The following is a 25913-nucleotide window of genomic DNA, read 5'->3' as shown; positions in this document are numbered from 1 at the left end:
CTGGCACCAATTCACTGCGGATTGCCGATTAGTAGTATGTCCTTTTTTTTATCTCAGGGAGTCGACTTACTCTGCTAGGCCGCAGTCATTCATATAGACACCATGACTATCCTCACCAGCCACTGCCCCTGCGAGAAGCGTCCGACTACCACATTCTGCAGAACGACCACACTTCTCCCACAACTGCCTTATACCCTCCTTCAACTCAGGGCTCCCATTCCGACACAGGCTTGTTACGCAAAGGCCCGGATTAATCAAATTGATGACCACTTTTCCTCGTGCGACAGGAAGCAGTCGCGCGATCTCGCGCACTGAGAGGATCTCAAGGAGCTTTGACATGGGGTACCTGGCTAATAATCAGCACAAACTCGATAGCTCAACGTGTAATTGACCTCACATTGCCATCCCCTCGTCTTTACTATTCTCCCCAATCGCATCCCCTCTGACCCTCTCCCACGCCTCTCGGATATCGAAAGCCGTTCCACTCGTGACAATGCTAACCCGCGGCACATATCCATACTTCACTGCATCGGACCTCAATTTGGGAAGCAGTAACACCGCCAGTAACATTGTACTCAGCACGTTCACGGTCAGAGTGGTCGGATATCCCTCCGCGCGTGTGCCTTCAATCGCCACAGCCGCGTTTTCAATCACAGCGTCAATCTGTCCAAGCTCTTCGATTACCCGTGCAGCAAACTCACGCACCGAGGCGAAGCTGGATAAATCGAGATGCCAGACCTCTGCAACTCCACTGGTCGAAGTACTAGCTTCAATGTCCGCGAGCGCAGAGGCACCGGCGGTAGGACTACGCACGGCCATGATTACTTTAGATGCTCCAGCCGCAACGAGATGGCGTGTTGTTTCAAGACCAAGGCCGACATTGGCGCCAGTGACGATATACGTGCGGTCTTTGCAGGTCGTTTCGTTGACATTGAGAGGGAGGTTGCGTGGCTGGGCAAGGGCGTGTGCTCTCGAGGATGACATCTTTAGAGTCTGGAAAGGTTTGATATTGAATATTTCGGGGTTTTTGATATTTATAAGAAGCTGTGAGTGATACCATGAATAGCGGATTTTGTAGATAGCTTATATAGATGTGGCATAATGGAAAGAGCTCACATAACATAAGCTATATAGGAGTGTTAAATCCGGCAAATCTCCTATCTCCATGTATATTACCTCGCACACTCCATCAGGATAAAGCTGTGGGATGAATGGGCCAATAGCAGACAATTGCCTGCAATAGGCATGGTCTGCCTGGTCGAGGGCCAGTAAGAGACTAGCAACTCGAATAGTGAAAGTATGCTATGTATATGAGATCTGAATGACAGAAGTACTGCTTACTTGCTTGGATGGTAGTGTCTCTTAACTTTCATGGTTCTTGCTAGATATTTCGCCGGATGCTGCGAGAGAACGAAGACACAACTTCTCCTTAGAAGGATTTTCATGAGTGACCAACACGTCATTAGTCAAACAACATACTTAGGTATTGTGTAGGGACATTGTATTTTGGAGACAAGCTGTCATGATCGTTGTAGCTTGAGATGTCCTGTATCTGCTCTACTTTCACGTCGCAGCCAGACAACCATGTGCTTGTCACAAAATGCTCGTATTCATTCACAGTTCGTCCCACCCATACAAACACCGAGCACACAGACAGCGAGAGATTCATGCCATATTACAGCATCGGCTATATAACAACTCATCTTTTAGAAATTGTAATTGAGTATGTGGCAGAGTGTCCGAATCATGAGTTACCACCCCAATCAGAAATTATTAGCCCAGGGAGACAGAACTTCATGGATTCAATTATCTGAGCATGTCTTTTATTTCTCTGTTAACAGAATTGGATGATTTACTTTTTATTGCTTCTTTGCTGCTGTTGGTAGTACCCCTATGTTTCTGATCATTATATAAATTCAATATCTGCATGTACTGGTCCCGAGACGCGCAGAGCTCAGTCTTTGTTCATTTCACACTAAATACAGTAGATGATGGGTGTTTCATCAACAATGTTGATCCATGCGTTTTGCTTTACTCCGACCTAGGCGCGTCCTTCTCCTCAGGCGAGCCTCGACTATACACGCACCGCTCGAACGGACACAGCTCTACGTAGGTGTGATATATCTGGGGATGTACTGCGATTCTTTCCTTTTCTATTCTCGACAGCGTTGATGCTGAAGTCGACCGAACAGCTCAACATCCCAACTTATGGCCTTTTCGAAACACTACTAACGAAGGAATAGGACATGTGCAGGACAAAGTAGAATCAGACAACGAAGAGGAGGTTCGCATTTAAATACTGACTATTGGCAGTGCTGTAGCCCTTATCCCGTTTTATCACGCCCAACGTGTCCTCACGTCAAATATTCGTTCGACCCGTCTTATTTCGAGTGCGGATAACAAATCACGACAGTCAAATCCACCGGTTACCTCCCTTTCTTCCGCGAACATACCAGCGAGGACCATAGAGCGAGCTTAGGATCCGGAAAAATATGCGGAATATCATATCCATACCACCCATACCTTTGAAAGATGGAAGAGAGGGTCAAGACTATGTGTATTTGACATATAGAGAGCTATTCAGCATCAAAGAGCTACTTAACCAGACATAGACACATAGTAGCGAAGACACACTCATAACTATGCCCTGTAGGCATAATGAGATATCTATCAAACGGAAAGAGGGAAAACTTGCATGCGAAAAAGAAGATTATCTCGGACTCGAGTGTAGAAAGAAACGATGCGGAAGAGTGTTGCACCAGACACGATTTCTCGGTCTACAACAACTCTAGATAGCCTCTGGTGCATCTTATAGTGTCTAATTTTCATAGAAGAGTAAGAGTAAGGTAGGTTGAGCTTGGTACATGCATCGCTTTCGGTTGAATAAGTTATGTAAACAATGCATGAGATATCTATCAGTAACCTGCCTTGTTCTTGGAAGTAGATATACTACCTGGTATGTATCATACGATTGAAGCGTTCAATGACTTCATCAGAATTCGTGATAAATGATGCCAATGTAGGCCTATTCCCATCACGTCTCCAAAGCAGTACTATGCTGTCTTCCCCACCTCTACCAGGAAACCACAGCAACGAGATGTGACAGGTATTTGCTTCATATTTGCTCTTCTGCGGAGATCGCGAGCACTCTAGGGAACATCGCGAGCTCTTGAAGCCTTGGCTGGTGTATATGAACAAGGTATGCTGAAATCTGTACTGAAGCAGTTAAGAATATCTAAAACACTTTCAAACTAGACTCGATGTTCCTATATACAAAACTCCAGGACCAGGACCTCCTTGCAACTTTTGCCCATGGTTTCACTGGTGCGCCAGTTTGCCTCCATTTGTAGTCACTCGAAATTTAGTAGCGGCAGTGAATATTTAACACTGTACATACCCGACCGGTACTTATAATGATAACACGCTAATTCATGTTAACTTTTCTAGTCTACAAAGGCATAAAAAGCCATACTTACTTCCATTATACCATCTGATATCCCTGTTCTGTCTACGATACGTTTTGATTGTTCTCCGACTTCGAGTCGCAGCTACCATGAGAAGAAATCGTCAGTCGACGACGGCAGAACGCTTTCCAGGTGGCTTGGAGATCCTAATAGTGATAATCCGTTCTTTGAGCGGCAGAAATTACATCATGAGAACACGCCATCGACACTTATCTCCCCGGAAATGTACTGAGGGGTACCTAACGGAAGATGAATTGTTGAGTATTGCGCCGTTATAAAACAATCCCCTGAGCACATAATAATTCACAGCGCAGGATATAAATCAAAAGAGGGCTAAAGAATTAATGACAGCCTGTTATGTAGTCTATCCTATGTTACATTAGCACAGTGATGTATACTCGGCTGATCTGTTGTGATAGACGATTATCAGTACCCTTTGTTTCGAGCGGAATAACAGGTCCACAGGTAACTTCAAGTATATGTCTGTCCCACTGTATATCGTAATTTAGTAGTTGAGATGGGTCTTACAGTTTTACAGGGCAGATAGATGTCCACCTGAGTCTACGATGGCACTGTTTATGATAACTCCATTGTCTGAGGCATTAGACTACCAGAGAAGAAAGTGCACATCGTCCAAGGGAGCTCAATTAAAGAGACGGAGACGGCCCATGATACGAATGGCAAACTCATATTCCTTTCTATGTGAGTATATGAGCCTATATCGTTGTTGTACAAGTGATATTATCTCCTGTGAAGAGAGTGATGATCTCAGAGTAGGACCGAATGATTGAGTAGATTACCTTATCACAATCAATGGCAGAGAAAAATATGCTTCTCATAACGTATCTAATCTTAGACGTCAAGTCATTTGTACTATCCCTACATGTGACCACCTCCGAGCATCACCCGACCAACGTGGCTCCTGCATCCCGATTATATTTACAGCCCTACTCATGATGCGGCACGTACCCGATTAGAGTGAACAGACACGTTCCGATCTCACTAGAACTTGAAGAGTGGAGGCTTGCTTATATCGGAGAAGTGCGCATGGATGGCCATTGTGTGAACGACTATTTCCTCCAGTTGTTCTCTGTAAAGCTACATGGAACGCAGCGATTGACGCATGCACGAACAACTAATTGTGTTCTGTCGTACGTTTCAAGTGATCTGCAATCTTACTGAACAATAACCGCTGTTCACCTTGCCCCAGCCTCCTTGGTAATTAGACGACGCAATTTCTTTCTAGGCGATAGCTTCGATCACATCTTGCATCTTTGGATTTTCCTTGATTCGTACTACATCGCTTACTCTCACAATTTTTTACTTTACTTCATTCGCATTGCGTCTTCTATTCTCGCACCATATCATGAAGCTCCGCAGCCAAGAAAGCGTGCCGATTGCCCGGTCACCGAACCACAAAGTGTCACAAAAGATGACAAGATCTGCAAGCGAAACAAAACATGCACGCTTAGCAAAAGCAAGCACCACACCTAGCCCTGAAAGTTCCAAAGAAATAGTCAAGTGCACCATCAACACAGAGGCACACATCAGCAACACGCCGAAGCCGACTACCCCAAGTCAAGCAAGTGCAGCAACGAAAATAACTTCCACCAAGGCTCCCGCTCAGCGCAGATCAAGCAGTCCAAAGTTTGCCGTCGAAGCAAAGGCTAGCATCAGAAATGACACAGAGCCAACCGACAAAACCGTAGCAAAGTCTACGGCCGAAGCAGATGGTCGCTCTGTAACAGCAAGAGAACCCCTTTCCCGCTCAAGCTCGCTCAAGCCAACACCTAAGAACTCAACATCCACAGTCGAACCCACGCGCTCCATCAAAAACACAGCACAGCTCCCGGGTGCGCCAGCCGGCCGGCTCATAGAGTACTCCCTCTGGTGGAGATGCCCACGCGGTCACGCCAACAAGACCACGGCCCTCTCAGACTTCGACCTCTTCGACCAAGACGACTACTTCACATGTAGCCGCCGCATCGGCAACAGAGGCCGGTGCGAAAGAGGATTCATGCACCGTCCGCACGTGCTAGGCTTCTCGCCCTCAAGCGAGAGAGCCGTGACAGAGGAGCTCGCCGGCGACGATGATGAGACGGTGCTCAGCACCAGCACGCTCGTCCGAGAGACGACCGCGACGGAGGGTCGAGAGACCGTGACGACTGTGCGCGCTGCCGCAGGGCAGCCTGTCGTCGTTGAGCGGCGAACCTTGCATCTGGACGGAGACGGTTTTTTGGAGTGGCGTGTGGACGGAGAGGGCTCCGCGGGTGTTGCGGTGCCGCACCAGCCGGCATGTGCTCTGACACACTCACAGCAGCCAGATACCAGGCTGACTGCCCCTGTCGGGCCAGACAGTGAGCTAGCAGGTGAGCATCTGTCGGTCGAGACCCGCGAGGAGATCAGGAAATGTGGCAGCCAGGAGGCGGTATCGATGTCGGCGGCACCAGCTGCCTTTGTGCTGGGCAAGAGGGGGAGGGATGCTGCGGGTCCGACCCAGTATAGCCTTCGCAAAAGGCGGCGGGTGGTGGGAGACAAAGAGGATTCTGGGGAGGAGGTAGTCCTTGGCCTAGATAGCCAGGGGCTTGATGGCGCGTATTGGAAGAGCTGATGAGGGTTGATTTGTATAGATAGCGAGGGGATACCAGGTTGATATGGCTGGTAATAGGTCAAATTAGATGTATTAGTATAAATATATGATGATAACCAACGAGACTATAAGATTTTTTAAGTCATGACGTGTAAAAAGGTTTGATATATTCTTAGGAGGTAAAAGTGGTAGAATGGTTCAAACATTCATTTGCTATGGATTTCAGAAAATCAGAGCACGGGATTATTAGTATGTAGGAGAGGATATTAAAGTTTCTCGGAAGGTACAGGGTCTATATTGTATACCCAGTTGGGCTTTTTCAAGAATCAATCAATAAGAAGCCACGATATATAGCCTACTAGATTGACATGTAGTAAATTCTACCATAATAGCATATTTAGTATCATATATCTAAAAGCGGTCTTCTACACTAGTACTACTTATAAGATATTAAATAAATGTATATAGACGCGTATTAAGCAGATCCTAGGGCATCATATTACTTTGAATTTTGTACCTAGGAGAGTTTATTCAAGTTTGTATTGATTTGAAGACATTATATCCTGATTCCTATTACAAGGTTCTATCAGATGGTTGTCATTTGAAGGAATGGGCAAATGATGTTCACTTTACATGAGTATTTCACGATCAAAGCTCACCATGCACCGTTCTTGATCACCTCCACACAATCATCTATGCATTCCATACCCCTATCCAACACCCCTTCCAGCGCAAACAAACTGTGCGTGCTTCCAGTATACACCTTCATCCCGACCCCTACCCCTACACCCCTGAATCTCTCTGCAAACAACCTCGCCTCAGGGGCAAGCAAATCGTATTCCGCAATACCCAGCCACGTTTTCGGCAACGTCCTCAAAGCATCATCCCCTAATAGCCCTGGACTGGCATCCCCACTGCCCCAATCACATTCATCCGGCATCCACATGCGCCGATACCACAGCATACGCTCTGGAGTCAGCCATGGCGCGTGCTGGTTCTCGCGCCATATGCCCGCAACAGAAGCGGTGTTATCCAGGACGGGCACGACGAGAACCTGGAGGCGGATTGCAGGACAGGATGGGAGCGTAAGGGCGTGCGTACACAGTGCGAGGGAGAGCACGGCTCCGGCAGATGTGCCGCCTACCGAGATCAGGGCTGGGTTCAGGGGCAGGAAGGTGGGTGCAGAAGAGAGGATTCAGTCCAGGGTTGTATGAGCGTCATGGATGGCTGCTGGGTAAGGATGTTCGGGGGCAAGGCGGTATGCGACGTTGACTACGATATGACTTGCTTCTGTGTATCACTTTTATTTCATGTTGGATGGTGAACATCTGATGGGCTGTACCCACCCTTGCAGGCCCTCGAACAGAAATAGGCACCACTGTCGATGCCGCCAACTGTCCAACCTCCTCCGTGGAACCATATGAATACGGGCCATCCACCAGGCGGCGCCTCTTCATTTGGGACAAAAGTGCGGACTGAAAAGCTACCTAGACTGAAGTCTTGGATTGCGCCGACTTCTGCGGGCGTCGAGGAGGTATTTGGAAGTGATGTTTCAGTCCGCACGGAAGCATCCCAAGGCTTCCATTCGTCAGGTACGATGTATTGCATGTACTTATCGTGGAAGGCGATGTATTGGGGGTCGAGCTTGTCGCGAATAGAAGAATGAATGGGCTGATAAATTTCCATTGTGAACGATAGGGGGAAACTCCACGTATTTGATTGATCAGTCTGCTTTATATTAAGGACCCTCGTAGAGCGTTGGCCTGTAGTTGGATTGTCTAGGGTACCAGTTGGAAGGATTGCAGCTGACTCGTGGTATCCGGATATGTAGCCCCTCATTTACCGGCTGGTCGGCATCTGTCATGCAGAATTCCTTATCTGCCTATACTCGATCATATGGTGCAGATTCTATGCTCTATACCTGAAGCGCGAAATGATGACTACGCTAAAACAATCATTTTATACGATAATCACACGACATCGCTTCACCCTTGTACACGCCGTTGCAATTGTTATTGCTTACAAGCTATACTCCATGATAATGCCCTCAAGAACGTACGATGGCTAAGTATGTAGTAGAGCGGCTCGCTCTCCCGATCGGACTTGCATGCGGCACTCAAAGTGTTCTGGATGACTGCATAAAGTCAGCACACTGGCCGGTTTCGACATCTGAAGCTCACCTTGACAGCCCATTCGAGAGCTTGATGGACGGCATAATCTCATTGCCTTGTTCGTCAATAGGTGGTAAAAATTCTACCACTGACAATAACGTGACGATCATGATATACACCCCAGCAGTTGCAAGATGCTGTCCAATGCAAACACGACGTCCGAAACCGAATGGTCCTTCTGGTAACGGCTCACCACGTCCTCCTAGCTCGATAGGTAGATAGCGACTGGGATTGAATTCATCTGGGTCTGTGTAGACAGCCTCATCATGACACATAGCCCAAGCATTCGCATATACAACTGATCCTCCGGGTATAAACATGCCTTTATAGACGTCATCTGCGATAGAAGCGTGTGGGACACCAAGAGGAGACAGAGGGGCCCAGCGGAGAGTCTCTTGTATGACGTTCTCAAGATATGGTAGTTTCTGACGATCTTCGAACGACGGTAACCTGTCAGTATCGACAATGCTATCAATCTCTGCTTGTGCCCTGCGCTGGACATCCGGATTTCTGACCAGGTTGAGGATGCAGATGATGATTGTTGACCAAGTGGTGTTACTTCCGGCGATACTTATGGCACCAGCAGCGCCTTTCATATCCGCGATGGAAGCTTCATTGTGTGAACCATCTGACAAGTTCTGTCGGTATTTTTCGTAGTGTGTTCGCATGAATGAAGGAAATTGAGCTGTTCCCCTCGCGATTTCAGGCTCGGTAGCTGCCCACGGCACGTTGTGCAAGTTCTGAATTGATGATTTGGACGCTACAGCATGCCTGACTGGACCAGATCTCAGAAGCCAACGGGGTAGATGTCGTAAAGTAGGAAAGAAGTCGACCAGAGTGCTTGCAGGAACGCCTCCATTTGCGGTGGCATCTTCGACATCAATGACCATCTGCACATAAGGGTCGCATTCATCCTTGATGGTGACACCAAACCCAATGCGCATTATGACAGCTGTGGAATACTTGCGAAGACCAAGTTCCCAATCGCTAGGGTCACGCAAGATGGAGGACACAGCTTTGCGGGCTTCATCTTCTTGAATGGGGCGATACTGCTTGCAAGCAGTTGGCGTAAATGAACTCTGCAGAAGCTTTCGGTGAAGCCTGAAGCGGGGGCCCCAGCGCAGAAATGTGAGAGTGATTCCCCAGCCCATTAGCTCGAATAGAACGAACCGCGGTCGATCTGAATAATTGGAGCCTCGTTTATCCAAAAGCTCATGCGCTGCCTCTGTGCTGTTGAGCACAACGATAGAACGTCCAAGGACGATGAAGTGGAGGACATCGCTATCTGTCTGTTTTGTTAGCACATCTGACTTGTCTTCCGTGCGTGGCTAGTACTGACTGTACTTTCGTCCCCACGCGATATACTGATGCTCAGGATGGTCTGCTGGAATGAGACGGAAATGACCAAGCAGGGGCTCTCCAGGAGGACTTGGAGGCAGCCGGTATTGCGATGTTTTCCGAAATCTAGTGGCCGCAGTAGCTAAGACCAGCAATGCACAGAGAATCGCGGCCTCTGCAATGAAGTGCATGGTCATCTTTGAGCCATGAACTCATGAACACCAGGCTTGTATGTTAGGCTGAGTTAAGGAAACCCGGTGTGGATGATGTTCCTTTCCACCTCTGCTGACATTGATGGATGGTGGGGCTTCAGCGTGGGACAGGTGGAACAAACAAATCGGAAGAGTTATCCGGCATTTAGACAGCAATCGCGCCTGTTACGGCTCGAGTGGACGACTCTCGTTTCTCAACAGGGCAACAATAATGCAGGAACCTCAGTGTCAGACGTTCGTAAACATCAGAAAATCACGTAGCTTTGTTATGAGCCGTTCGATTGCGATTATGTCACCACTACTATTCATGTTAGCGACTGCATAGGAAGCCTTCGTTGCAACAACTACTCAAGAGAATCCTTACCAAAAATTCCACGTTCTTGGTGAGAATATAAATTCAGAAGGTAGATTCAGAAGCTAAATTCAGAAGCTACTGTCTACGAACCAAGCATTGCAACTTTGCGGTTGCAGCTCATGCATCATACCTAGGGCAGAATAATACCACAGCGGCACAAGAATGACTTAAGCTGTTCTCAGAGCAAGTATACCATCATTGTGTTGCTGTTGGTACTACTTCAGTTGGACTTGTATACTCTCAGCAATATGGATATGTCCTTTGTTGTTGGCATCGGCCTTCAGTACGAATTGGGCAAATTGTTGGCAGGTGCGTTTACCGGATGAGGCCACCAGTGGCTCATTGATCACTGTCAAAGATATCGACAAGCCAATGGTAAGTAATGGAAGCTGCAGTCCAACGTAGATGGAATTGTAGAGCGGCGCCGTGCGCACCTCTAAAATCCATGGCTGATACTCAATTTTTCGGCGTTAGAACTGCCATAGAGGCTTTCGCAATACCTGAGCAAGATGGCTCTCTGAGCTCTGGCCATTTTACACTCATCGCAATGTCGCGACAGAGATCAAAAGCCATATGGTCGATGGGATGAGCCCTGTCGTATGCCGCGTAAAGGTCTAGGTCATATTCAGTCAGCCCCCAAGCAAATGATTAGCGCATGTATAGAGTGGTATTCGCCGTGGAGAGACGCTACAACGGAGAGTCTTGAGCCCAAAAGAGTTGCTAAAGGGGCTATGGATATGTTGTCCTAAGATTCGAGGCCGTGTCAGTGAGCTGACGGGCAAATATAGCTTTGATGATGCAGACTACCGCACACATCTTTTTGAAACAGTATATTATCAAATTTGGGGGCAAAAAAACTCCGCTTATATCTCATTCTATTCGAATGACGAACTGAGGCCGGTCGTTCCGCACAGATACACCAGCTGATTTCCGGTCGAGATCCAAAGGAGGGTCCCTTGTTCATCTAGAAGCAATTGATCGGGACTTGCCATCTCATGGCTTCGGCAGAATCTGTTCATCGATACGACGCGTTATTGTTATCTTCAAGGTTAGAGACGCGTCGCGTGGTGCGCGTCCATCTAGCAACCAGATATGTAGCCTCATTTGTATAGTCATAAGCCAGAATCGACAGCATGGAGGTTTGGGCTTAGCATATACATAGTGTTCTGACCAGGACGAAGAAGGCTGAAATTGATGATATGGAGTGAAAGGCTTCATCCGAGTCTCCACTGTAAACAGAAACGCGCAAAACGCGCTAAGCCAAATAGAGACGGGCATCACGTGAGTGGGCCCATCTCATCAACGTCCTTTCTTTCTCTTCGACAAATTCCCCGCGATTATCTTGCGTTGACAGGTCCATCGTCTCAAGATACTGGATGAATCTATCTCATAGATGCATTGCCGCTCCACTGGTCTGCCCTTTGTTTCATTGCATCATCTGCTAACCCTTAGATCAATACATCACAGAGGCAACTGCGTTTAAAGGAGCTCGGCTACCAGATGTCTGTTGCTTATAAGCAAAGCCGTTACAGATCTATCCTCAGTGAGTGTCCCTGAAACGGCACAATCTGATACACCAAGACGATCCCGATGGTCATCGTTCAACCTCCGCGGGCATCGGACTGACGGCTTCCATTTGACTTACCGGACTGACACAATGCTTCTCCAACTGTGCAACATTGTTCCATGACAAAACGTCATGCAGGTAGTAGTTCGGATTCTCTACGTCTTTTGAGATACAAAAGCCAAAGTTGTTTAATGACGATCTGCGATATGCATTTCCACGATAATGAGATATGAAATTACCAGGTCGTACCAAACGGTAGATGCGCAACTCTACCGACGCCATTCGTTGATCGGTGCTCATCGCCCGAAACGCCGCTCCATATATCTGAAAGGGGCATAGAGTACAAAGCTTACGACGAAAGCGAGTTCGAAGCCGATGTCACCAGTCTTTTTACCGATGGGACCTTCGAACCATACTTGTGACATGCCTGGTATGATCAAAGCGAAGGACAATGCGCTTGAGAGCAAAGCAGCAAGACCCAACGGTAGCTTACTCGCAACATTCCAACTTGCTTGTGGATAGTTCTCTGGTCTCGATTGGCGAAACAACAGGTGCTCGCATAGCACAGTCGCAGTCCACGACGACGACCAAAATCCAATGACGCCAACAAAGTTTTCAACATTAACGAAGAACTTCTTTGCAGCCTCTACCGATAGTGGGATCATCAATATCGTGGTCACAATATTGAAATAGAATCGAGGAATCCGAGCGAGCCACGGCACGGAAGCCTGGAAGTTTAGTGCGATCGCGTACATGGTCCCAGCGAGATTTGCGATGATACTGAAAGCCAGGACTACTAATAGGAACTTTCCAAACCGTCCCACGGGGTCGAGTATTGCAGCTAGTATGAGTCCAATAGATCCGGTTTCTTGTGCTGCAGCCCAAGTGCTATTGTTAGGCGCGGCGCCGCCAATTGCGGCTCCGAGGATGAAGATGGGTATGCTCGGCAGTAACAGACCTGCGTACGTGTACATGAAAATGCGAACCCTGGCAATATGATCAACAAGGGTAATGTTATCTCTGGAAGGTCACTTACGGCGGCGCATTCGGCCTCATGTATACGGTGAAGTCTGATCCCAAGGCAGCCCAGGGGACGAAATACCCAGCAATTAGTCCTCCAAATGACAGCACGGCCTGCGCCGATGCAGGAGGGACATCAGTCTGTATGCTCATGTGTTTCCCTCCAATACCAGCAGTAATGATGAGACAGATCAAAGCAGCAATCCACGCAAAACGCTCGTAGTAGTGTAGGACTCTGTAGCCAAAGACGGAGATGACAAGGGACAATAAGCCGACAATGACGATTCCTACGTTCCAGCTCATAGAGCTGTCATCGGAAGCTGCGGACAAGATGCCACCCCCAAGGACGTCGGTGATGATACAGAAACCAATCAAAGTGGCAAGATTAAGCACAACAGGTACCGAGACAAGATATCGTCTGCATAGGTCAGCACAGCCCTGTATGCTCTCTCGTGACGCACATACCCCCATGAGTATCTCGATATAATCATCTGGCGAAGACCCAGCTTCGGACCCAAGGTTGAGAAGTACGAGACGGGAATAGCAGTCAACAGACTGAAGAAGATGATAACCAGCGACGCGTCCCGGAGACTCAAGCCATATGTCGCTGTGCCGAGGATTCCAAATGGAAGTCTGGCGCATAAGTCAGTTTTTCCGAGCCGCATCATTAATATCAACATAACTCACGGAAGCACACTTAGCGACATGCTCAGCCATAAGGTAAAGACATTTATATAACGTGTATCGTTGCGCTCGTCCTCAGGAACTGGCTGGATCCCACGGACTTCGAATAAGTCATGTTTGACTTTCAGCCAAAAAGGGCTCCTGACCGAGCTCTTTTCACCAGACGCGAGCTCAGTGGCCGAAGCAGAGTGTATTTGAGTCTTCTCAATGTCATCCGTAAGATCCATGGTGACTGCGTTGGGCTGAGACCAAAGTGGGGCAAAGTGAAAGAATTTCAGAGCACGCGAAAAGTCACCTTAGTCTTCTTATAAGCACGAAGTCAGCAACGCTTACAATCATTCCATCAAATTTCATATCAGCGCATTGGTCGGGTCCAGGGTGCTACACAACGTGCATACTTATCGCCTTGCATCTAGCAGCCCAGCTAAGTAGTCGTATGCGTATCTGCGGCCGAGGCAAGGGTCAGATCCGGGGTAAGCCTCCTGATAAGCCATATGCTGTACATTCTCGGACGCCGACCAAATCCGGTAGACTGTTGTTACCGCCATAGATACCTTCCGCGCACACCGATATCAGAGACGTGTGAGTCACACAGACACAACAGACATTGGCTAAAGCGTTGTTCTGTATCTGGTCTTGTGTGTATGGATCGTGCCCAGTGGGTCCAGCCATCGCGAACATCCACAAGGACCATCAATGTACAGCGCACAAGTGTGAGTCTAAGATTGTTATTCGACAGCAAGAGATTAGAGCTTAGCTTGCAATTCGAAGCCTTATGTCTACTATATATCGACAATACAGATCTATGAATCCAATAATCATTTCTTAGAGCTATGTCTTCAAACGGCCCTACGATAGACCTACAGATTTCACAACAGACGCTTCCTGAGCCCGTCGAAGAGACAACTAACAAGCATTCGAGGAAATAAAAATGCGCCATCGCCATGGTCATGGCCGCCGCGGCGCTGTTCAGACATGGCATATCCTTTTTGAAATCAAAAATATAACTGACCATCTGCGTAAGCCCATTCCCAGGCAACATCTACTACTCGGCGATTCCTGAGTTGGTAAAGGATTTCGACGGATCCATTGATCAACTCATCCTGAGTGTCGCCGTATGTCTGGTCTTGCAGGGCGTGGGTAAGTTGCAAGTGAAGCAAGGTGTCATTTGAGTCTGACGCGGACCTTGTGAAGTTCCTATGGTATAGGGTCCGCTGTCTGATCGATATTGAAGTAGGCCCATCTTCATCGTTTGTCTCACCATTCTCGTGATCGACAGTATCGGACTTTCTCTCATACCGACATCGGCATTCTGGTCGATGTCTTTCCTACGATCGATCCAGTCTTTTGGCGGCGCAAGTATTACTGCACTGGATAAAGCTGAGATGCCACATTCGTGAAAATTCGTTGAAATCCAAGGCGCCGGCGTGATTAGTGACATCACCAGGTCTGAGGAGCGAGCAGAGTATCTCTCAGTGTGCGAATTCGCTCCCATAGTAGGCTCAGTTGTGAGTACTTGGTGCCCCTGAACCAGATTATTCTCATATCCGTTCCCAGATCGGACTCTCTGGTAGACATCCTATCGACGGAGACCTATTTAGACAGCTAGGTCGGAGGCCGGAACTCCTTATCAAACAGTGAACATATTCAATAGTCAACACAGGTTCATATTCTGGTTTCTTGCCTTCACTTGCGCAGTATGCCTCCACCTCATCACCCTGCTCGTCCTTGGCATAGTGTACTCCATACATTAGACCATCACAGTCACAATAATCACCTCATTTGATAGCCGTACACCCGACTCTCTCAACTACGGCGCTTAGACCGTGTCATCTAGCGTCAGGATTGGGAATGCTGCTGGAAATATAACCACAGGAGAGTGCTCCAATGCTGATAAGCAGAACGAAAAAGTTCTTCTGCGTCTATCGATACAAGCTGTACAAAAGAATTGTAATTATCCAATAGAAGAGCGCTGGAAAAGAATCAGTGTCGCTGAAGATCCTATATATGATCCATTGTTATTCATATATACGTATACATCATAAGTAAGCAAAAAGCGGAGGAGGATTCGATCAGTACAGGTTTTCGTGCTTATATACGGTATGTATTTTTCAGTCTCCTACTGTGTGCATGCATGGGGTTGAAGAGAAAAAAATTCAAGACACCAACAGAAGGAGCAAATACACACACACCCATGTATAGTTATGTATGCCCCAAGAAGAAGAATAAGTAGTAGGGAAAGCAGAGCCGCTGGACGCTGTCACAGTACTGCGATGCTCAACAGTCCATTGACCACCACTCACCCATTCTCATCATCCTCGGGACAATCAATGCGTATCCCTTTGATTGTTGGATGCCTTTTCAAGTTTCTCATGCATGAGTGCGTACTTGTCCATTGAGAATGACACTGGTGGTATCTTGCCATCAAGAGGCTCGCACCGTCGACCTTTTCACTCTATCAAGCTCAGTCGAATAGTGCGATTGAAGACGACGAAATAAAGTCCTTTTTTTTTTAGAATTTGAACATGCATTGACGTCCTACGTGGACCCCGCAAAAAGGACCTAGACGCGACATAAGAAGCACTATATGTACACCAATATCCCCAATTCTGCCCGCTTGTCATCTCTTACAGAGCACCATCCGTGCGGAAACGAGGATCACCCTCCTTCCATTCTGGCACATCCGTCAGGCTCGTGATTCCTTGCGAATTCTCACACGTCATCCGTCCGCTCAAGGGCCCCGGCGTCGGCACTGTCACGCCACCGGCCGCATACTTCCTGCCCTGCGTGTCGATTTCATTTCCGGCTTGAACCCTGGGATCGATGCCCGTGATGGCCCCTGTGCCTTTCTCGCCCACGAGTCCTACGGCACCGCCGTCTGCACCTGTTTGTTGTGCGGCGGCCCGTAGAGCTTTTAGCAGATCACGCGTTGTCTCGTAGGTCAGATCTTCGTAGAAATCGTCGTTGATCTGGATCATAGGGGCGTTTGCGCAGGCGCCCAAGCATTCGACCTCTGTGAATGTGAAGAGGCCATCCTCCGTAGTGTGGCCGTGGTGAATGCCAAGTTCATCGGATATGGCTTTCATGACGGCGTCGGAGTCGCGGAGCATACACGGGGTCTAATATGTGATTCTTGTTAGCCCAAGTATCTTTGGGATTAGGTGTGAAATTAATCTTTATGAATTTTCCACTGTATTGAAGTAGTCAATGGCAAGCTTGGGAGACATACCGTCGTGCAGCACTGCACATGGAACCGTCCCACAGGATCTCTGTTATACATCGTATAGAACGTTGCAACCTCGTACACGCGCATGGGCGGCATTTCTAGCAATCGCGCAACCTCGTGCATCACACTGATACTTGTGAAACCATGTTGGCGCTGCCCGAGATCAAGCAAGGGCATCACGGCAGCCTTCTTGTATTGCGAGGGATAGCGAGCGAGGATCTCCTCGATGAGCTTTTCGTTCGTCGGTGAAAACTTGAAGGGGATGCTTGGGTTATTTTGAGGCGTATGGCGATGCTGGGATATGTTAGTTTAGATTGCACCTGAGAGGGAGATAGCAGGGGCGCATTAAGAAGCCCGTGGCATTCCCATAGCCGTTTGGAGTGCTATATAGTCTCGTCCCCAGGTCTACGGTGCACGAGTCCAGAGAGAGTCGTGCGAGAATACATACCACTTGGAGTGTGTCGCTTTGCATCCTCGTGCTGGCGCTGATAGTTCGCCATTGAGCTCTCTGGACCCTGGTAATGGCTCGAGGAGCACCTCGTGTGAGCATTGGCGTGAATAACGAGGCCATCGCGATGTGTGAGTTGGGACAGCGATGTCAACAGCGACGATGATGCTGTGAGGTTGAAGTGTAGCTTTCCCCATTGCTAGCCTTACGAGCGGGCCAATGAGAACGGACTGGTAGATCAGCATATATCAGGCAACAAGGCAGTAATGTTCAGTATTGATGACTGCCCGAAGAAGTCGATTGGTATGAAGATATCTAAAATGATATCACTATTGATACCCTTATAGTCAAGATTTCGAAATCGGCGTATCCAACGCCCGACAGTCTCAACAGTAATATAATATACACAGCGCAAATCTCATGTGCTTTTCATAGCATATTCCAAGCCAACATCTTTGCTCGTAATTCTCTCTGCATCGCCATACAGATCTTGCCTCTCAATATGTTTCTAATAGAGTAAGTGCGCCATTCATAGCGCCGGTGTGGTACCAGGTATCTTTCTTGTAGGGATATAATGCAGCAGACATGTGAACGCTCAAAACATAACGTGAACGGCCTAGGTTGGCAAGATGTGAAAATATAAGGAGATGCGCTGTCTATAGCGCTAAGAATGAGGCAGGTTTGGCGTTGAAATAAGGTTGTTTTGGTCCAAATGCCCATCGTCATGGCACGACACTGTACCCGCCACTTCATTGTCATGCACCCCTCCACCTAGGTCTGTCTTCCAGCTTCGACGTCCGTCCGCTAACCGGTCCACTCACCGACCGCTGAGTCACAGATTGCGGGAGGAGACTCTGGCGTTTGTTCAGGGAGCTCATTCGACCATTGGTTTTCGCCGTGCGTAATGTCGGACTGACTTCATCCTCCTCGTCATATTCCTCGCGGACGCTGTCATCGGGTGTAAGCAGGCTGCTCTTACGACCACTGAGGTTTGTCGAGTTCTTGGAAGACGAAGCTGATAGTGTGCCTCGAAGCGCAGAGCCGGGCCGGCGCATGGGAGTCATGGGACTCGCAGCGATTGCGCTCGTTCGGCGAGAGCTAGACGGTTGTTGGCCCGGAGTTGTGGAAGCTGACCTTGCGCCTGCTGATGGAGGTGGAGATGCTAATGAGCGCGATAACGGGCTTCGCATTGGCAGAGATGAATGAGACGCAACTGATCGCAAGCTATTTGGGGTACGAATGGTAGGTGTACTACTGCGGGCAGGTGTGTCAACAGCCAATGGCTTGAAGTTGTGGCCTATCTTTGTGCCGTTTAGATTAGACGACGAGCTCCAGCGAGGTTTGTTTGAAGGTGATTGTGACGATGGCTGTATGGAGGTTCGCCGGCCTTGTGTAGGTGTTGATGAGCTCATACGAGTACCAGGTGTTGGCGAGGAGACCGAGCGCGATTCCACAGCACTTGATCTTGATACGGGCGTTTTGCGTGGCACTTGGCTGGGACTTGGTGTTGGCAATCCGCTTCGTCGTTTGACTGCTGCTGGGTTGGAGTCGGCTCGTGAACTGCTACTTGCAAAACTTGTTTGTCGCGATTTACGACCATATGGAGAATGGTCGCTGTTTTTCCGGCTCAGGATGACAGACGAGGCAGACGAAGTTCCAGGAGTATCCAGAGCACTGCTAGCGAATGACTGTTCAGTTGAAAGAATGGTAGAAATGGAGTCGCGTAATTGCTGGCTCTTGTGAAGTTGAGAATCTTCTAAAAATGCATCCATGTCTTTGACCTCTTCGGAGAGCTCCGTCAATTTCTGTCGCACATCGGTCTGAAGTCTTAAGATCTCGCCGTTTATTGTGAGCCTGTCTTTGATACCTCTTTCAATGACGGTCAAGACTCTCTCGATGGCTGGCGGGTAGTGTGGCTTCTTTTCCTCATATGAGCGTAGTTTCAAGGCGATGTACTCTGGATCTGCATTGTCCTCAAATGCTTTTCGCAGTTTGCGTATACTTCTTGACAGAGATTGCCACATAGTAAGGGCCTTGTTTCCAGCATTACGGAACAAGTGTATCCATCGATCCTCACCAAGCTCTCTCCGTAATGCTTCAGCATCAGCCTCGAGTTTCTTCCATTGCCCTTCGAGGGTGGTTTTCCTGTCGTCCAGCTCACCGCAAGCTGTGGGAAAATTTGGACTGGCGCGTAGACTGAAGTGCTGGAGTCTCATCGGCAAAAAGTCTAACGAAGCTCGGAGTGGCTGCATGCGGGCAAACAGAGCAAGTAAATTTGAGTCCTCATGTTTGGTCTCCAGCGTTGGTGATAGTAGTGGCGAGTTTGAACCAAAGGCGGGGGTAAAGCTGAAGCGATTACTGGCAACGGCTTTCTTGTTGTTCCGAGGAGCTTCTTCCACAATGGTTTCCAATTCTTGGAGCTCCAGCAATTCACTTGCATCGCCTTGCGCTCCAGCGAGACGATATCTCCTTTCTTCCATCTCGAATACAAGTCTGTTAAGAGCATCAATTTCCATACCAATCTCCCCAAGTACAACATTCCAAAGTTCTTCCCACTCCAATGCAATCTCCACTTGCTCCTTGATCCCTTTGAGTGTTTTCTTGATCTTCGTCCATTTCGATATAATGTCCTCCATCTGACCGACGAGGAACTTCAGATCATTCGCGGGAATAGCCATTATATCTTCACGTGCTTGTAGCTCTTCAATAGCGCCAATATAGACTTCTACTAGGCCTTCGAATCGAGTGATCGCTGCATCGACCTCTTCGAGGCCCTCTCGACCAGCTGCAGCGGCCCATTCGACATCGTCCTCAGCGTCGAGTCCGTTCAAAACTTCAGCACCTTTCTTGATCCATTGCTGTATCTGATTAGCAGCTTCTCCTAGAGCACGTCCCGCTGCAGTCGAAGTGGAAAGTCCTCTTATGCTGGCTGCGAGCGAGTCCGAATTCGGGAGGTTGATGGAGGTGAGCTGTAGAATCTGGTTGGTGAAGGAAACGCGTGACAAAGAATATATGGAGTTGGCACGCGTCGGTCTGTTGCAATAATTTTGAAGATCGCTGCCTCCATCCGCAAGTGCGCGCCATGGAATTGCAGGTGACTCCGGCACAAGAGGTGAGTCCTTCGGCGGAGGGGTTGGGCCACGAGAAGGCTCATTTGAGATTATTGTAGCAGTGCCATATCCATCTTGAGCTCCAGCTGTACCTGGTCGCGAGCGTGTACCCGAGCCATATATTGTCGCCGTACCAAAGTAACCGTCTGATGTCCCAGGACTCTGTACCTTCTCCAATTCAGGCAGTCGGTATTTCTGATTGTCTACAACGCGTTCGCTCTCTGAGTCAGACGGCACAGCATGGTCGCTAGTGCTGATGATAGAAGACTGTTCGCTGTCGATGGACGCAGGCTCCGCAGGTTCCATAGTATCCAGCGCACTCGTGCTGTCCCTGGATCGGACGCTTGTTTCAGACTCCTCAGGCAACAGCGCAGGAGGCGTGCCGGGACCGGTCCACTCTCTTCCTCTTCGCTCCACGAGGATAGCTCGCTCGCGATGGAAACTGTCAAGTTCACGAATCTGGCTTGCCGGGATGCGGCCGATTTTGTCCTGGCCGTTTACAGGACTTGACACTACACGGGCTTTGTTCGCGCTGTCGAGCAATTTCATGCGCGCCAACAAGCCCGGCGATGGCCTTCGCAGGGTACGACTGCGCTCAGAGGTTGAATCTCGCGAACCAGGGCGATCGGAAAGGGGCGAAGCGACCGGAGAAGGAGTCGGTAGAGGCTTGAGGGTGTTGAGTGGAAGTGTATCGAGATGAAGGTGCTCGTCGAGGCGGCCACGGTGTTGGGGCTGCGCTTGGCTGCTGGCATCCAACGACGTAGGCGGTGACGCTGCAGCTGCAGCTAAAGGTAATCTGGGTTCCGGCGACGAATTCGCAGTTGCGGGCATTTGTAGCTCTCCCTTGCTTGCTGTTTCACCAGGTGAACAGCGACGAGCACACCAAGCAGCGGGCAGAACGGGGCAGAGTGAACAGGAGCAGCATAGATAGGAAAGCCCAATCAATTCGAACAACGACGTATGTATACACGAAGGGGAGAGATGAGAGGTGGCCCAGAAAGAGGCGGGCCACACACAGACCCTCGGACGGCTGAGTAGCGTTGTTGGCCCACCCTTCCCAGCACTTTCATGCCAAAACGCGTCTTCAACTGTTGCCCACACACGCGCCTTTCCGAAACCAACAACGGGTGACGCGCCGGATCAACAATGATCTCCCTGCCTCCCGGACGCCACTGCATATATGCCATATGCTGACAGAACTTTGTTCATTATGTTCCATTCATTTGGTACCAGCAGGGCTAGGATGCCGTCGTTAGCACCTCCCAACGTCCTGTTCTTGTTCTTCACCTCAAAGAGCCGATTCTTGTTGTTCGGTTCGCGTATTTCTCCGATAGCAATGGCGTTGTTTGTGATACTGTCCTGATGCAGTTTCCTCACGGCCATCATTCATGGGCATGCGGCAATAGAACATGCAATATAACAGCAACGTGATAGGATTATTACTTCTCTTTAGATACAGGAATACCCTGGAAGTCTTCACCAGCTCATTGGGTCGAACGCTAAGCTTTCAGTTCCAGCCTCAAAGGCCCGCCCTACCAAGCTATCAACCGTTCACGTCTGACGCTAGTCTCGGAATTTATCCTAGTCAGCATAGTCACGATATGGATGATATCAGTCATTCCTTGGAGCGAAGGAGCAGAGGTGTTGGTCCTGCATATAGACATTGTTCTGATATATGAAAGATGATCAGAGTAGTTCAATAAGACTGTTTAACATTACTTGAATATATTCTGATATCGTCCTATTCATGGTCTCTTCCACATTTTATACAGGTAGGATATCCGATATCCACGTCAGCCAATGGCCTATCACGCTTCTAACCGGAACTGATTCCGTTCAACAATTGGGTGTTGGCTGTTTGGGGCATACAAATTTTCGGTGTCGTGGGATGGTTCAATGACAATCGCGTGTAATAAGAAGCCTAATAAACGGAGAAACTTGAATTACACTAGAAATTGCCTCCAATAACACTATTAGCCTATCACAGACTACACTTGCATTTCATGCTTGTGTCGATACTATACGAAAGTTGAGCTTGCAGGCCGCTGGAGTAGAGCGCGTGTATTTGTTACCATGTTGCTCTTACCTGCTCTGTAGTAGGAGTCATAGAATTCCAAAACGGTTCGACGACTTTGGTGTCGTCTATACTACAATCCAACACATGTATATCGTGATCCCGAGAGCTCAACATGGATGTCTAGCCACCGAAATTCCAAATGTGCAAAGTTCAGGTGAGCCATTTAAAGTAACCCACGGTACCGGTGTCAACACATGTTTCGAAAGCTATCGTGAGCAAGGCTTCACGCCTAACTTGTCCTCGAAAATGAATTCAAGCGCCTAGTCGTTCGGATGAGATGAGAGAAGATGCTTGAACAGAATCGGTCTCGAGTCGCGACTCTAACAGAAAACAAGCAATTAAGAATGTATCTTTCACTAAGCCACAGGAGCAAGCTATATAAGTAGCAGTCCGTAGCAAGCAGAGAACGGAACACCGACAAAGCCCATTCCCCGCTTACGCATCGAAAAGGGGAGATATACTTAGGTACGTTTTACGGCTGAACCTAGGGCTGAGACGAGGAACAAGAGTAAGACAGGAAAGTGGAAGCGCGCCACCTTGTAACATATCGGGCATCCATCCATATCAACGCCAATCAACACTACCTTCCATGGTACTGCGGACAGTAATAAGTAAGTAAATGGGTACAGTAAAAAGTGTATACTGTAAAAGCCAGGAAAGCCAGCCGGAATCTAGACTGGCTGGCGACGATAGCGGCACAGGGGTGGAGAATAGATAATGAAAAGAGAAGAAATATAATGTGGATCCGATGCAGGTTTTTAGCATGGTGAGATGGAATAATATCCAAAATATATTACATTACATGCGCCAGGGTATGCCGGCAAGCCAGGGCCACACTGTCAGGGCCAGCCGCCAGCGGTGGTAGGGTAGTCGCACCCTGCAGGTGGCGCCCGGGCAATCCATTAGCACTAGCAGATATATGCCAGGAATTGGCCGAAAAGAGACGATGTGGTATCGTTAGTAAGACGGGCAATAGATTGAGTTGCATTCACAGTAGATGGCTACGAGGACTGTCGGAAGAGCTATGTTTGAATGTCATCCATCCATTCCCGTTTCCGTTCACAGCTTTTGATTATTTTACTTGACAGATGGTTCGTTCTAGCACATCTAAAGAGGCTGTAATTAGCTCTACGCTGTATCTGTGAGCAAGCTTCCCAAAGGGCGTACAAACGCTCAAACAGGAATCTATCTAAATTCGCTGTACACATCATCTGTTTCCCAGGTGTCCGTGACACGTTCCGTCTAGTATCTCCAAATGCCCATTCATCACGTCGTTTTTCTTTTCCGCGCATCTCAAATGCTCAAACTTGAAAAGAATGCGGTATCATCTAATTCTTGGAAGACTTGCTAGACTTCTGGCGCTGGTGGCCACTGGGTTTAGCGTGTGACTCCGCGGAGGTGAGAGTCGCCGTGGTTGGGACAGGCTTGAGAGTCTCGACAGACCCGGCGAAACCAGGCTTCTGGAACGCCTGCGCACCATCAACAAGTCGGCGCTCAGTGTTCTTTCGCCCGTTGACAAAGTCTGGGTAGTTCAAAGTCAGCTCGACGGCACCGTTGACAATGTTGTCAACGGCCTCAACACCCAACATGAACGAGTGGTCCTGGTTGCCAACCTCGTAACGCCAGCTGCCGAAACGACCGCGGGACCAGATGTCCTTGGCCTGAAGCTTTGGCAGAAGCTGGGTGAGGACACCCTCACGCTCCAAGGCTGGTGTTGGGTAGCCGTGATCAAAAGCACGGTGGTACGTAGATACAATCTCGTCAGTTGGCTTCAACATCTCGGTGTTGATCAAACCCTTCAGGCTGTCTCGTATGATGTTGGCAATGTCCACGGGCTTCATGGAGGACTCAGAGATCTCCAACATGACAGACCAGTACGGGCCGGCTTGTTCCTCTTTAGAACTTGGGGCAGAGCCATCAGCAAGATGCTGTGTTTTGATCTTGACATCAGCTGCAGGTTGATTGTATGGAGAATAGTTGGAGAAGATCGTTGCACGGTAGAACGGGCAGTTGTCCTCGGGGAAGTAGAGCCAGCACTTGTCGCCGATACGCTCGGGCCGTTCACCACGGATACCGAAACCGACGACATGGGTGGTGGAATAGTAAAGTCCCTTACTGAGGTTGACAAGTTCTTGGTCACCCATATGCTCGACAAACCTGTCTACCTCCATAGTGTTGATCAACTTGTTGTATTTGATGGTACGGCCGTCAGCCAGAGACACCGTCTTCGCGTCAGCGTTGACGCGCTTGACTTCACTGCCCTTACCGAAGCTCTTGCTCTTCTCAGGAAGGGTCTTGGCGACTGCAATCCAAATACCACCAGTACCGTCGCGAGCTGGGAATCGGAAAGTGGCATTGGGACCCCAATTACCAGCAACCTTGTTCAGGATCACGTTTGACGTGACACGCTTTAGATCCGGAGCAGCCACACGTTCTCCGAGCCAAGCGCACTGCATCTATAAAGACCGGATTAGTCGGACGCTTCTTGCCAGAAAAGGTTTCAGCATCATACCTTTGTGGTGGGAACAGCCCAAACTTTGAAGTTGTAAGGGCGCATGAACACGTCAGCAATACCAACACCTGCAGTGCGAAGAATCCACTGGTCAAAATCGGTAGGCTTAGTGTTGGAGACACGAGCCTCGAGAGACGCATCAATAAGACCCTCAATACACTTGACTTGGTCTTCCTTCGGAAGCATCGAAATATTGTTTTGGAAGGGGTATGGGACCCATACGCCCTTGTAGCGAACATACGATATACGTTCGTGGGTATACCAATCGTCGTCCTTGGGTAGAGCCTCGTCGATGCAGTCGTCGAAGTACTTGTAGTGGGAGAAGATAACGTGTCCGCCAACATCGTAGAGCTGAAGATAAAATGTCAGTAGTATTCCAGACTATGTGATTTGATATCGCTCACAAAGCCTTCTTCCGTTATGTCGGTGGAGGCAAGACCACCGGCCTTCTCATTTCGGTCGATAATCATCCATGATGGGCCGTTCTATTGTTTGTTAGGCGGGGTACACGCGAGCTTGTCGATGTCAATGAGGCATACAATCTGGTTGAGTCTCTTCGCGGCACCGAGACCAGTAGGACCAGCACCAATGATGAGGACGTCAACCTCGCTGGTGTTTGTTAGCTTTACATCGCCTGCGATTGGGTTGTGACGAGGCTTACATCTGCTCTTGGGAAGCCATGTTGCCTCGTAGAAAATCCGGGATACTGATCTTCTTATAAAGAGATTTTGCAACTCCCAGCATTAACGAGAGTAATTAGACGGTTCTCTGTCAAGGAGGAGACAGAGAGGAAGATGAATCAGGGATAGTGGTGTGCGTTGAGGCAGGACGGGATGAGGGGAAATGGTCAGAGCAGATGTCAAATAGGGCCGTGGGAGGTTTTATTTTTCGAGGTTTACCAGAAATTGAGCGCCCCCAAGACTCGTATCAGATCAGCTAGCTACCTGGGTAGCTGCTATTAGCGGGCGTTGCATCCCCACCTGGCCACTGGGGCAGCGGCTAATAAGAAAAGCTATGGGCTACTTATCGGCTGCCCATTCCACTAATCTGCCACCACCATCTGCTCGCGTCTGTTTAAGGAAAAGGGGCAATGGGAGGAAAGGAGATCCTCCAGGGCCGCTGTAATTAAGAGAAAGTAA

At 48.8% G+C, this 25913-nt stretch overlaps 9 protein-coding genes across 9 annotated transcripts; 1 reads left to right on the top strand and 8 right to left on the bottom strand.

The window, feature by feature from the left end:
• Positions 1-66: 66 nt before the first annotated feature.
• EJ05DRAFT_484927 (NAD(P)-binding protein) lies at positions 67-984 on the bottom strand (the record flags this gene model as incomplete). The annotated part of the gene is made up of 2 exons (XM_033745400.1): positions 67-346; positions 398-984. 2 exons carry the CDS (start codon positions 982-984, stop codon positions 67-69), a joined length of 867 nt encoding a protein of 288 aa, XP_033602512.1.
• A 3846-nt stretch (positions 985-4830) lies between these two features.
• On the top strand, positions 4831-6103 carry EJ05DRAFT_537228 (uncharacterized protein; the record flags this gene model as incomplete). Its single annotated transcript, XM_033749369.1, has 1 exon — positions 4831-6103. One exon carries the CDS (start codon positions 4831-4833, stop codon positions 6073-6075), a length of 1245 nt encoding a protein of 414 aa, XP_033602511.1. The 3' UTR covers positions 6076-6103.
• A 606-nt stretch (positions 6104-6709) lies between these two features.
• Positions 6710-7740, bottom strand: EJ05DRAFT_484925 (alpha/beta-hydrolase; the record flags this gene model as incomplete). Its single annotated transcript, XM_033745399.1, has 2 exons — positions 6710-7209; positions 7401-7740. 2 exons carry the CDS (start codon positions 7738-7740, stop codon positions 6710-6712), a joined length of 840 nt encoding a protein of 279 aa, XP_033602510.1.
• A 265-nt stretch (positions 7741-8005) lies between these two features.
• EJ05DRAFT_320361 (cytochrome P450) lies at positions 8006-10073 on the bottom strand. Its single transcript, XM_033740757.1, has 3 exons — positions 9565-10073; positions 8235-9510; positions 8006-8188 (listed from the first exon to the last, which is right to left on the bottom strand). The coding sequence occupies exons 1-3, from the start codon at positions 9758-9760 to the stop codon at positions 8119-8121; spliced, it is 1542 nt and encodes a 513-aa protein (XP_033602509.1). The 5' UTR covers positions 9761-10073; the 3' UTR covers positions 8006-8118.
• A 1920-nt stretch (positions 10074-11993) lies between these two features.
• EJ05DRAFT_492481 (uncharacterized protein) lies at positions 11994-13628 on the bottom strand (the record flags this gene model as incomplete). Its single annotated transcript, XM_033746034.1, has 4 exons — positions 11994-12684; positions 12734-13135; positions 13183-13350; positions 13405-13628. The coding sequence occupies 4 exons, from the start codon at positions 13626-13628 to the stop codon at positions 11994-11996; spliced, it is 1485 nt and encodes a 494-aa protein (XP_033602508.1).
• Positions 13629-14396: 768 nt separating this feature from the next.
• On the bottom strand, positions 14397-15152 carry EJ05DRAFT_499241 (uncharacterized protein; the record flags this gene model as incomplete). The annotated part of the gene is made up of 3 exons (XM_033746804.1): positions 14397-14527; positions 14587-14980; positions 15045-15152. 3 exons carry the CDS (start codon positions 15150-15152, stop codon positions 14397-14399), a joined length of 633 nt encoding a protein of 210 aa, XP_033602507.1.
• A 730-nt stretch (positions 15153-15882) lies between these two features.
• EJ05DRAFT_475073 (uncharacterized protein) lies at positions 15883-17262 on the bottom strand. The gene is made up of 3 exons (XM_033743730.1): positions 17076-17262; positions 16631-16921; positions 15883-16520 (listed from the first exon to the last, which is right to left on the bottom strand). Exons 1-3 carry the CDS (start codon positions 17196-17198, stop codon positions 16029-16031), a joined length of 906 nt encoding a protein of 301 aa, XP_033602506.1. The 5' UTR covers positions 17199-17262; the 3' UTR covers positions 15883-16028.
• Positions 17263-17360: 98 nt separating this feature from the next.
• On the bottom strand, positions 17361-21173 carry EJ05DRAFT_475072 (KAR9-domain-containing protein). Its single transcript, XM_033743729.1, has one exon. It carries the CDS (start codon positions 21014-21016, stop codon positions 17831-17833), a length of 3186 nt encoding a protein of 1061 aa, XP_033602505.1. The 5' UTR covers positions 21017-21173; the 3' UTR covers positions 17361-17830.
• Positions 21174-23168: 1995 nt separating this feature from the next.
• EJ05DRAFT_475070 (UDP-galactopyranose mutase) lies at positions 23169-25827 on the bottom strand. Its single transcript, XM_033743728.1, has 5 exons — positions 25436-25827; positions 25314-25383; positions 25179-25259; positions 24775-25125; positions 23169-24718 (listed from the first exon to the last, which is right to left on the bottom strand). The coding sequence occupies exons 1-5, from the start codon at positions 25453-25455 to the stop codon at positions 23591-23593; spliced, it is 1650 nt and encodes a 549-aa protein (XP_033602504.1). The 5' UTR covers positions 25456-25827; the 3' UTR covers positions 23169-23590.
• Between the last annotated feature and the right edge of the window lie 86 nt (positions 25828-25913).

This window comes from Pseudovirgaria hyperparasitica (genome assembly GCF_010093815.1).
Source record: "Pseudovirgaria hyperparasitica strain CBS 121739 unplaced genomic scaffold EJ05scaffold_5, whole genome shotgun sequence".
Classification (NCBI taxonomy): Eukaryota; Fungi; Ascomycota; class Dothideomycetes; order Acrospermales; family Acrospermaceae; genus Pseudovirgaria; species Pseudovirgaria hyperparasitica.
The sequence above is the reverse complement of the archived record's forward strand: the minus strand, read 5'-3'. Positions and strand labels throughout refer to the sequence as shown.